The sequence below is a fragment of the Takifugu rubripes genome, chromosome 19, assembly GCF_901000725.2.
Source record: "Takifugu rubripes chromosome 19, fTakRub1.2, whole genome shotgun sequence".
NCBI classification, from domain to species: domain Eukaryota; kingdom Metazoa; phylum Chordata; class Actinopteri; order Tetraodontiformes; family Tetraodontidae; genus Takifugu; species Takifugu rubripes.
In genome coordinates, this window is record NC_042303.1 from 6,435,083 (window position 1) to 6,447,386 (window position 12,304).

Here is a 12,304-nt window from a genome sequence, read left to right on the forward strand (position 1 = left end):
ATTCAGCTTTTTTCTCCGTAATATCTCCTGTTACCCCTCGTTTAGCTGATGATTAGAGTATGTTTGCCGAATTATCTTCGTGTGCGCGCGCGCGCGTGTGTGCCAAAATCCTCAAAGTGGGGACTGTTTGAGGCTGAAGACATGGCTATAAGGTAGATTTTAGTTGGGATGATTAGGTTTAGGGGCAGGGGAATCCATTCTGTCGACAAATGTCCACACAAAGGCAAAATTGCAATGGTGTTTGTGTGCGCGCGTGTGCGTGCGTGTGTGTGAAGCCCTGCCTCTTCAGATATGATGAGATACATGCGCGCAGATTACAGCCTGTTCAGACGACCGAGGGTCCAGTTCCGTTAGAAGGGGGGGAACGACGCGTCGGCTTGCCAAAAAAAAAAGCCGTCACATGGGGCCGAGGAGGAGAAAAATACGCTCCCTGAAATGATCCTCACGTCTGGCGGAGGATCGCGGCTTCATTTGCTCCAAACTCTCCCTTCGGGTCGCCCTTTTTGATTTGGTTTTATTAATTTTCTTTTTCGCTCTCCGGTTCGGCGCCGATGATGATCAGCAAAGTTAAAAACGCCATGACCAACCTGGTCGGAGGGATGATGCCACACGGACACCATCACCACAACCACAATCACCACGGCCAGAGCTGCGAGCAGGACAGCCTGCCGCCTCGGTTTCCTTACAACCGGCCGGAATTTCTGGACCTCACCCCGGAGCTCCTGCAGTACTCCACCGAGCACGCATCGCGGCCGGTGCTCGCCTTGAAGAGAGGCAGCAGGCTTCCATGGAAAACAGGCTACGCAGAGTGAGTGCAGATATCCGTTAAATTGGAAGCAGACATTTTAAACCACTTCTGATGTCGTCTTGGGAGTTTTTTTTTTTTAATTATTATTTTTACGCTTGTGCGTCTGCACCCTCAGCAGCCCCGAGCGCACTGCAGCAGACTGGTGATAGCTAATGTGGCCTCTGGTTACCGTGCACGGTAACTCTGAGCTGCGCGTCCGTAGTCGATACATCATCTATTCCAACTACAAGGATCAGTGATGTTTGGATCAAAGATACACCGGCAAATGATTTTCAAGTCAAGCATGACGGTCCATTAGGACCGAACCAGCGGGAGAGTCATTGACCCACCAAACATTTCCATAGAAATACCTTCCCTTCACCAGATAACCTCTCGGAAAGCTATCTTCAGATGTTAAAAAGAGCATTCACATTTTAAATTGATGTTTATCCATGCTTTTTTCATGCTTTTAATACACCTGCAGTAATCTAACAGCACAATTTAGGGTCAGGGTTTGCTGCTGGGGTGATTCCTGCAGGGGGGAAAGCAAAAACACTCCCACATTCCAGGGAGGGAGCCCATAAAGGGGCTTCAGTACTGTACATGTGCTGGGCTGGCCTCTTATATGAAATTGGGGTGGAGGGGAGCAAAAATATGCAGACTCAGGAGGTCCCAATACGATTTTTGTCTCTGCAGATTGACCGAGGGGTTAAGCGAAGCTGTCTTGGCGTGTAAAGTGAGGTCAGAGTGCGTGTGAATGGCGCCTGGAGACAAGTTTAATATATCGGTCCAACACTTCAATTTCAGCATTACAGTTGTTTTTAACACCCAATAATCGCCTGATCTGCAGCTTGTGCATCAACTGTTTCGACAGGGAGGAAGAAGACAAAAAAGTTCTGCAGTGTCCCTGAACTGGAACTCTACAAGCTGTCTAAACTGCAGCATCGGTGTGAAACGTCTGCTGCAGTCTGTGCGTGATAGCGCATGGATTTAGCTCAGCAATGCAGATGACCCCGTGGTTTATCGCTGTTTAAGTTGTTTTGGTTTGGGTTTTTTTAACTCCTGCCGTTCCTGTGTAAGTAGTACAATCTCTAATGATAACTGAAGCGGTCCTACTGACAGCTTAATAAGCGCTTATTATCATGAGAAGTCATAACTGGTGGCTTGGTTGCAGTGATTGAGGTTTTTACCCACCTTGTTTGGTCAGTATTTCCAGATGCGAATCAGGAAATCAGCCTTCAGAGTGTGGCCGATATGGTGACGACGTGCACGATGACACGTCTAAATATACAATCACCCCTCTTCGCATGTGCTGTGCAAACATTCTGGGGGCATGATCAGCTGAGGAATTCTGTAGTACCTGGGGAATCAATGAGCTATAATTTAAATTTTAATGTTAATTTTTATTCTTATTTCCTTCACATCCGGGCAATATTGCAGAACAACAGTGTTGTGTTGTGTTGTTAGTGCCAAGCTGTGGGGTAGTTATCTTTAGTTTTCTTAACCTACAGCTAGCTAGTATTTTAGCCACCATTAGCCCTTTATGCTACATGAAAAGAACTTCACTCCAGAAAATTGATGCAGTTAAGGAGAGGATACATTGAAACTGTTAACATCACAAGATCCATTTGACTTGCGTCAGTTCTCATATCTCTGTTTCACTTGTCAACATGTTCCCCTTTTTTGTTAAATTCAGATTTACTGGATGTTAGTGTTGGTGTTGTTCTACTAGGATTTAGGATGTTGCTCTACTAGGAGCAAAATTCTCCCAATTGGGACAAAGTGCACTGATACGACAAAAGATTTACACGACGCTCCAGAATTGTCGTCACAGGAGGCAGTCGGATCTGAGAAAACTCAAGGTTTCGCAGCCGCAGAGTTGACTCAGCTTCCCCTTTTTGGACTTTCTTTGTGCATCGTGCGGTGCTGCCTGTGCAGTGGGAGGAGGTGGCGCTCAAACAGGAAAACCAAAACAGCACAGTTTTACCAAACCTGAGCAGATTTCCAGTCACAGATTGTGGAAACATATGACCAAAATATCACGTCCTCCCACGTAGATAACACCAACCCTTCTTTTATGTTAGCTCACGTCTGGCTGCTTTCAGAGATTCAGATGACAGCGATTAGATATTTTACGATGCCTTCTAGCTGATCTCATCTCGTTGCTAAAGACATTCGTAATTTCACTCGTTTGAGCTACATCAGGAACTCCAGAAATAGCCGAAGAAAAATCAAACAGCCTGACAGAAATGATGACAGCCGGGCACTTTTAAAGTCTTTTTGTTGTCAGTGAGACTAGAAGTCCAGTGCAGGGCTCTGGTGTATGTCTGCTGCTTTTAGCTGATTAGAAACTGAAAGGGCTTTTCATAATCCAGATTTAGGCAGTCCTTCTGATTTGGACCCCACAGCAGCTGATATCAGAGCTTCTGTCATAAACGCAGCAGATTCCCACCCCCCCGGGCAATTCTGATCTGATGATCGGTTCGGAGACTGAGAAGACAAAATTCGTAATCTGATTACACTTTTGCTGCAGATTTCTCCCGACGCAGTTGTTAGATAGCAATTTATTTTCTCTCTTTCGCTTTCTTAGCCCTACACTTTTGCCTCTGGTCTCTCGTTCCCTCTCCTCTGTTGATAGCAGCATGTGATAAGTTACTAATCCTTCCACTGCAGACATTTCTGAGAGACCCCTAATGACCTACTTTGCAATACTGGAGTTGCGCAATCGGTATAATGCTGGGTTATCTAGCTAATGTGGCATTTATTTATGGTGTTGCATAATATCCCAGCTTGAGGTCCAAACTGGGGTCAGCCTTTCCAAGCCAATTTCATGGTTGATTTTGAAGGAACAGCCAGCTAAATATTCATAATCGCGGTCTTTTTGCCACAATCTAGACTTTAACTTAAGAGGCGACTGAGTTTATGCATGATTTACGCTAATTCTATAATGTTTTGAGCATTTCAGCATTGTGTTCTAATATCATTTCCTCTATGTAGTAGCATAACAGTCAGATGGCTGCAAATGGTTGAAACCTCTTTTTTCACCTGCAGTGGTTTTCAGATCCTCTCAGAAAGTCCGCGAAAGTTCTTTCAACTGTCTCACTGCTTTCTCATGTCATGGAGTTCAAATCTTTCCACTGTCAGGGCGTCACTGTCATTTTCCCTCACCCACAGAGTGATCAACGCGGGGAAGAGCATGCTGAACGAGGACCAGGCCTCGTGCGAGAAGCTGTTTGTGAAGAAGCCGAACAGCAAGCACCGCAACTCCACCCTACTGGAGGACAACAGGGTGAGTGGATGGAAACTGACCATTGCTGTGGCCCGAAGCACAATCTGGTCTCAGTTTTGATGCACTCACTTTATAAAATAAAGTGAAATAAATCTCTTTTTTTAACTCCTTCTTATACCCATTAGGCTTTTTCTATCTTATTTGTGCTTGATGGATTTGTCATTCTGTGCTTGTAGGAAGGCGAATGTCATCGTTCATAATTCCTTTGCACTCTATGATGTATAAATCAAAATAAAAGATCTGAAGCTTGGATCAGAAAAGATGGACAATGAATAGCGGGCTGATCTCATTGCATTGTTGTGTGTGATTTTGGCCAAAAGCTGTTAGTTTTTCTCAATATAAATGTCATTGCTCGCACCACGACAGCATCCAAGTAGCACACGGGCAAGAGGTCGTTGTTTGACTCTACCCCTGAACATGCATGCACCCTCTCGCCTGCCGTATTGTGGCGATGCATTACATCATCCTTTGTTGCGCCAACACTCCTCACCTCCCTTGCTTGTTTGGAGCCTCAGAGGGGTAATGCTGCTCATCGCGCTGCCTCTCCCAGCCTCTTTGCAACTATGCATATGGAAAATATTGCTCTCTCCTTGTGTTCTCTATCCTGGTAAATTCCATATGAATAACAGTTTTTTTATAACCAAAACACGCTCGATGCCGTGACAAAAAGGGCAGTTGCAAATTCAAAATCCATACCTAGAGCTGTGCTTTCTGCTCTTGGCTTGCAGTCTGTTGTTGCTTAATTACTCTTCATTTTTCAGGACGGCACTGGAATCCCTCTCCACTTTTGGGGTGTGTTTGATGGTCATGCAGGTTCTGGAGCCGCCATCATGGCCTCCAAGCTTCTCCACCGCATCATCAGGGACCGTTTAGAGGAAATCTGCCACTTGCTGGAGGATCCTGCAGGCGTTCCACCCATCTGCCTGGCGAAAAATGGCAGCCCGTACCAGGTGGACGCGAAGAAGGGGGCCGCGCAGGAACCCGAAGACCCGGACTCTGTCAGCGACTCTACAGTCCGCTTTCACATGGAGAAGGTTGTCAGCCTGGAGAACCTGGTGATGGGAGTCATAGAAACTGCATTCACACAGATGGTGTGTACACATTACCTTTAAGGATGCACTAAAACTGCACTAACACTGAAACGGCATCATTACCCATTGCCGAAATTCTACACGTATTTAGACCTCAGTCACATGGATACTTTTATTGCTCGCCTTAGGCTTTCATAGGAATTTCACCCATAAGATTTGACAGGAAAGGTTAATTTGAGGAAACATGTTGGGCTTTTGTGGCTCTTTTTAAGACCGTTTTGAGCTTGTTCCGACTAGATAGTCGGCTTATTCTCATCGCAATGTCAATAAAAAATGACATCAGCCCAGTCAACATGAATGCCCATGACTCCTCTGTCAGACGGTGAAACCAACGTCCTGAAACGTGAGGGGGTGTTTTCGTCTACATAGCCAAGATTGTGTACATGCTACAAGTCACTGTGTCCTCTAGCTTTGGTCAGCTGGAAAAGGCAGCTGGACACACTGACATGCAACAGTTTTCCTACTGGCTTTTTGTTTTTATGCCGAACATACCGGTAAATGAAGAATGTAACGGCCTGTCCTGAACAGTTGGTTGCGTGGAGCTTTGTTGCGTTTGCGTTTCATTTCTCGCGTTTTCCTTGCCAGGATGACCTCATACAAAGGGAAAAAGCATCGTACGCCATTTCTGGCGGCTGCTGTGCCTTGGCCGCCATCCACTTGATGGGAAAACTTTACTTAGCCAACGCTGGTGATAGCAGGTGAGGAAGATACTCATTTACAACCCACAGCATCAGTAAGACGTCGGCCCTCAAATCTCGGTTGTCCTTTACAGTAAACTGAGACTGTGCCCCCTGTGGTTTGATGTGGACACTGCAGTATTATTCTGACTAATCTACTCACAGCCCTTTTTTTTGCCTCTGCAGGGCCATAATCGTTCGAAATAAGGAAGTCATTCCCATGACTAACGAATTCACACCAGAGTCTGAGAGGCAGCGGCTACAGTACCTGGTATTTCTCTCTGTTTTCATTCCCATGTTTCAAAAGCGCACAAAACTTTATCGTCTGAGACTCATACATGCAAGCAGCTCGAGCTGCCCAGAGAACTGCAAACTGTTCACCCTCATTTGTCAGGATCGCTGTGTAACTACTCTTCAAATGGCTGCCTTTATTTCTATTTGATCTGTTTGCTTTCCTTAATATCTTTTCAGTGTTTTTCCTCTATTTTTCAGGCCCTGTTTATTTCTTCAGTCTAATCCTCCTAGATTTGTTTGGAATTGTTTTCTTCTCTCTTTTCAAGAGAGTTCAAATTGAGATTTGAATGTCACATTTGAGCCCCATTTACAGCTGTAGGGGATATCTTGGTGCCACCTTGGTTTTTGATCTGCCACCCTCTGTCTTCGTGATCATCTTTCTTTGATCGGGTTCCGCTAGCAAAAATAAAAGCACCTAATACATACAACGGCAAACAAATGAGGAATATATGAAACTAGGCTGGAGAACATCTGGTTCTCTGTTGGTTGCGAGTTTTGTTTGAAGGGAGCAACAACGAGGGAGTTCTTTGAGGCCATCGCCTGGAAAATCTGTGCAAGCAACAATCGGTTTGAGCCCAAACATCGACTCCGTTTGAAGTGTGCGAGCGAGCTAGTTGAGTGCAAAGCAGCCATTTTATTGTGGCTAAAAATAAAGTTGATGTGGTTTGAAAGTCACGCTCCTGCACTTGAATGATATCATCCCAGACAAGGGTGAGAAAAATAAAGGCTCTGTTCTGTGTTTGATGTCATGTTTTGGTAACAGTACCATTCTGTGAGCTGATGATCACTGACAGACAGCTGGAGAGTAATGAAACTTTGTGGTAAATCATAATACAGCGGTGCATGACGTGATGCCATCTTTCCTGTTTGCACCCATCTCGGCTATGTTGCCCTAGAGTTTAACAGTAAAGATAAAACCGGACCATTTTCCCAAAAGAAAACCCTGAATCACACTGAAACAAACCTGCGTTTGATGGTTTGGCAGCTGATTTCCAACACGAGTCACAGTGTGGGCAGAAGATGCTGCTAAATCCGTCTGTTTTTTGCCTTTAGCAGCAGGTCTTCTCACGCATTGACGTCCTGTTTATGCCATTTATAGTGTTAAGGGAAACATCACAGATGTGATTACCGTACTTGCTTTACATTATCTGATTATGTGTGCATGTTTGTGTGTGCCTGCAGGGCTTCCTGAGGCCGGAGCTCCTGGGTAATGAGTTCACTCACATTGAGTTTCCTCGCAGGATTCAGCACAGCGAGCTGGGGAAGAAGATGCTCTACAGAGATCACACCATGACCGGCTGGTAAGCACACATTTCCAAGGGTTGCTCACAACAGCCGGCCTGTTGGACACCAGAACTTCTAACCCCGATAATACATTTGATGCTTTAGTGTTGCGCCCATGCTCCACCACGACTGCAGAGCTGATGTTGTTTCATTCAAAAATCAGTTGCTCCGTTCTGACTCTGAAAATGCGTGACTTTTGGTAAATTTGGTAAATTTCCAAAATAAAATAATCCCATGTGTAGGGTGGAGCCTTTTCAACTTTGCAGAAGTGACCCACACTTTCAAAATATATTTGTATGGAAAAAGGAACCCTAATATACAATAAATAATCAAGCAATTCCACTTTTAGGTGAAAATAATGGAATTACCATTACGGTAGAGTCACCAAAATCTGAACAAAAAAGGGGTTGCTACTCCTCTAGACGGGGACAAACATTGTGGCTCATACAAAGTGGTAATACCACGTGATCGTGCACAGTGATGAAAGAGCTTCCTGTTGGAGTGATTCTCGACAGATTTTTAGTTGTTCAACACAGCGTCACATTAATATCCGAGGAAGTCCCAGTTAAATGTGTAAACTACTCCTGGGTGTTATTTTGGTCACTTTAATAGAACGCTTGTTGTGTTTCAGGGCGTATAAAACAATTGTTGAAGATGATCTCAAATTTCCTCTGATTTACGGGGAGGGTAAGAAGGTAAGATGGATGTCTAATAATCAAGCTTATAATGCAACCTGTTAAAATTGTATATATTTGTAATATGTGCACGAGGCAGTCATGCTGTTTTGGCCGTTTGCAGAGAGTATCTAGAGATGAATAGAATTTTAAAATATATTTTCTTCTTTGTGCCTTCAGCTGAGCTACTTAACATTTGTATTATTGTCTGAGAGGACCCGCTCTACATGTAATAATCCCTCTAAAGTGGATTTTTCTGGAACTGCAATGCAGCCTGAAACAATAACTGGAACATTACTCTGTGTGTGGGCGCACAGGCGCGCGTCATGGCGACCATCGGGGTGACAAGGGGTCTCGGAGATCACGATCTGAAGGTCTACAACTCCAACATCTACATCAAGCCCTTTCTGTCATGCGTCCCTGAGGTGGGTGTGAGGAGCAGAGCTGCATTTACTTTGCTGCGTGGCCATATTGAGTTTTCAATTTACGGAGTGAGACAACGCACATTAGTTACATCACCTGTATGACAACTGAGCCAGTAAAAATTATTGATTAGGCTATTATCTTTCATTCATCTGGGATGTGTTGTGGTGGCAGCAGGCTGAGCTGGGAATCAGCATCCATCTACCAGATTTATTTAGAATCCCTCCAGCCACCACAACCACCTCAGCCTGCAGCTTTACTCTGAGATCTGCATTCTTAAATGGATATTCATTAATGACACAGTCAGTTGTCGCCTCTCATTCATTCAGTGGGACCTTTTATTATTTGAAGGTGTTTCTTGCTTGCTTGAGCCACAAATCCTTCAAAATTATCCTTCCTGGTAGCAGCTCTCATTCTTAGCCTTTATTAAATGCAGTGCCGTGTAGGTAGTGGGATCTTGACCTTGGAAAATTATTCTAATGACCAACGGAACATCACATTTTTAAGAATTAGCTGCTTTTCATGCTGCAGTATAGTGAAATCCTCAATGCAGCGATTTAGGCCACAGCAGCTGCCACTGGTCCACTTGGCAGCGATGTTGTGGTATCAAAAAGGGAACTAACATGTGTGTAACATAATTGTTACTACTGTCAAATGGACGTCATCTCAGGAAAAGGCACGAATAGAGTGTTGTGCACATGAGCTGTGCTGTTCTTTTCAGAAGAGAAGTGTGAACATCCTTTTTCCACTGTCAAGCCACCAAAAAGCACTTCTCATTTACATTGGCGCATCCCCCACCCCCCCACCCCCCCACCCCCACCCTTCCTGTTCTCAGTATCGCAGAAATAGTTCTGTCCTCGTATGATAGAACATTGAATACTGTATAGATATCATGGAAATTCTTTTTTGAAGAGGTCATTTGCAACTGTGAGCATCTTTCTGGCTCTAAACGAGGTCAGGCGCCCACCAACTGCTTTTATACAGATAAATGTTGATGGGGATGAGCAGAAAGGGCTTAATAATATATCTTTCTGACTGACAGGTGAAGATTTATAATGTGGAGGAGCACAAACATGGTCCAGATGATGTCTTGGTAATGGGCACAGATGGATTGTGGGATGTGACGACTGACAGGGAAGTGGCAGATGCTGTGTCAGCCTACTTATCCTGCTGTGACCCCTCCGACCCCATGAGGTATGCAGCTTAACAATGTAAAATAATCCTGAACGTGAGGATTCAACTTATATAATGTGATCATAGACATGAAAAGACTTAAATGAAAAAGATATAAAGCGCCGTCAACCTTGAGGTGTTACTTGTTGTCCACTAGGTGGAGACTAATCCCCACCTTCTAATTCCTCTAAAAAAATTTTGTTTGAAGAAAATGTATGTTAATTTTTTATTTTTTGTTTGTTTGTTTGTTTGTCACTAACTGTCTTATTGTATATGATTACTTTTAATCAGAGGGCCATTAACGTTGGTATTATTTTATCATCTGCCGATTATTATGAAAAGTGTCCAATCCAAAACTACTTGGTCCTGTTATTCATTAATCATAAAATGCTAAAAAAAATATGTATATTTAGGAAGATTTTTTCACAAAATAACAATTTACTCAATGAGCTGTTGTTCATAGTTCTGATCAATCATGTTATTCAGATTCAGATTTCCTTTATTTGTCCCACACGGGAAAATTCACAGCACAACAGCAAAGGAAAAGTAAAATAAAATAATTAAAATAAAATTTGGGGTGAGATATACAGAAAATGTATATAGATGTATATATACAATAATCCAAGATAAATGGATAATTGGCCCTTGTATACCTGTACATGGTACAGAGGCTGTATGCAATATACAATATACACATCGATATACATATCAATACAATATACATCTCAGAATATATTATATTCAGACTTTTCTATCGGGCATTATGTTTATTGTGCAGTCTTGACAGCAGCCGGCAGGAAAGATCTGCAATACCTCTCCCTCACACAGCGAGGGTGGAGCAGCCGCTCACTGAAGGAGCTGCCCAGTGCTGTCAGGGTGTCCTGTAGGTAGTGGAATGTGTTGTTCAACATAGATGACAGCTTAGCCATCATCCTTCCATTTCCCACCACCTCCACTGAGTCCAGGGGACATCCCAGGACAGAGCTGGCCCTCCTTACCAGTCTGTCCATCCTCTTCCTGTCCCTGTCTGTGATGCTGCTGGACCAGCAGACTATCCCATAATAGATGGCTGATCCCATCACAGTCATAGAAAGTCCTCAGGAGTGGTTCCTGCACTCCCAAAGACCTCAGCCTCCTGAGCAGGCTATTGCCCTTCTTGACAAGGGCGTCTACTACTGAGCTCTTCAGCACAATCGGGCTTTTCATTGACGACATCTGTTGTTGCATAGCCATACAAGTCTTGATTGTAGACAACGGTGATGCTGATGTCTTTCAGGACTTAAAACTGTAGTTGAACCCTTACCCTTTTACCGTCTTTACCTGCCATATATACCCTGCCATATTAAATGCTTTTAATCTGCATTAACATGAGCCTTTGCGGCACAAAAACTGAAGTGACATCCAAACTGAACTTGATGACATTGCTGTGATGCATGTTCAGCTGTAGGGAGCTCTTTTAACAGCATGTGGTTGCATGTCCCACAGGTACACGCTGGCTGCACAGGACCTGCTGATGAGGTCACGCGGCGTGCTAAAAGAGCGCGGCTGGCGGTTACCCAGTGAAAAACTGGGCTCGGGTGATGACATCACTGTGTTCGTCATCCCGCTGGCCGGCCAAGAAACCGAGACATGAGTGGGTGACGTTGACTGACCGCTCTGACTGTAAGGAGCCATCCATGCTGGGAGTGGGGGAGAGGTGGGGAGGACACCATTCATCGTAGAGAAGACTTGGGCCTGCCATCATCATCGCCATTGTACTAGGTTGGACCTGCTGTAGTTCTTCACTGTAACCCAGTCATGTGAAACTAGATTTGGCCCCTGTGAAACTCAAATCCGTTGTATTGCTTTTCCCATTTCCTGTCCATGTTCTACCAGTCACTTTTCAGTCCCTCACATTGATTGTTGGTTTCCATGCCTGATGACTGACAGGTTGTTGATTTCCATGTCTACATGTGCTGTTCTTTAATTAAAGTGGGGAAAAAAGCAGAAGAGAATGTAACCAAAGATGGAAGTACAGATGAATCCAAAAAGAACCAATAGATCTGAACGTGAAGAAGACGTGTATGAAAAAAGCAAACCCAAAAGATCGGACCTCAAACGTAGATTCTTGCTGCACTTCCTTTCTTATCGATGAATGAATGACGAATGCTGGCGTCTGTTGCACATGCATGATGGTAGCCTGCTGATTTGTTTTGAATGTGCTCATAGAGGAGTTGCTTTATTTTTGATGTTTAATGGGGGGGTTTTGATCATTGGGAAACATTTATGTGTCCAGGTCTGGTTAGAGCAGGTTAATCACGGATGCCTTATGAAGAAATAAAAGGGACACACCAGTTTAGTTTTATTCTTCATATGCACTAAATCACATCCTTTTCGAGCTGAAGCATGTAAATACACTTTTTTTTTTTTAACATTATTTAGATTACCCATATATATTTTACCGACAACTTGGGTTTTAATAGTTTTATTTTTGTGGTTTCTTTGTTTTGAAGAGCTGGTTGGAGCTACCAGAGTGTAAGATGGAGGGATAATGTGTACCAATTGGGAGATGAATTAAAAAAAATGTTTTCCCTTGTCATCTAAAGCTGTCCGTGTCTTTATTCACTAAAACC

General features: G+C 43.9%; 1 protein-coding gene across 1 annotated transcript; it reads left to right on the forward strand.

Annotated features, from left to right (window-relative positions):
- Window positions 1–302: 302 nt before the first annotated feature.
- ppm1j (protein phosphatase, Mg2+/Mn2+ dependent, 1J) lies at window positions 303–12,272 on the forward strand. Its single transcript, XM_003973079.3, has 10 exons — window positions 303–808; window positions 3,962–4,076; window positions 4,838–5,167; window positions 5,753–5,865; window positions 6,031–6,115; window positions 7,321–7,439; window positions 8,054–8,117; window positions 8,414–8,521; window positions 9,562–9,713; window positions 11,178–12,272. Exons 1-10 carry the CDS (start codon window positions 552–554, stop codon window positions 11,323–11,325), a joined length of 1,491 nt encoding a protein of 496 aa, XP_003973128.2. The 5' UTR covers window positions 303–551; the 3' UTR covers window positions 11,326–12,272.
- The last annotated feature ends 32 nt before the right edge of the window (window positions 12,273–12,304 follow it).

Coding starts and splice junctions, on each gene's coding strand:
- ppm1j (XM_003973079.3), top strand. CDS start 552: ATGATGATCAGCAAAGTTAAAAACGCCATGACCAACCTGGTCGGAGGG. Junction 809..3,961: donor TGGAAAACAGGCTACGCAGA/GTGAGTGCAGAT, acceptor CCTCACCCACAG/AGTGATCAACGCGGGGAAGA. Junction 8,522..9,561: donor TTCTGTCATGCGTCCCTGAG/GTGGGTGTGAGG, acceptor TCTGACTGACAG/GTGAAGATTTATAATGTGGA.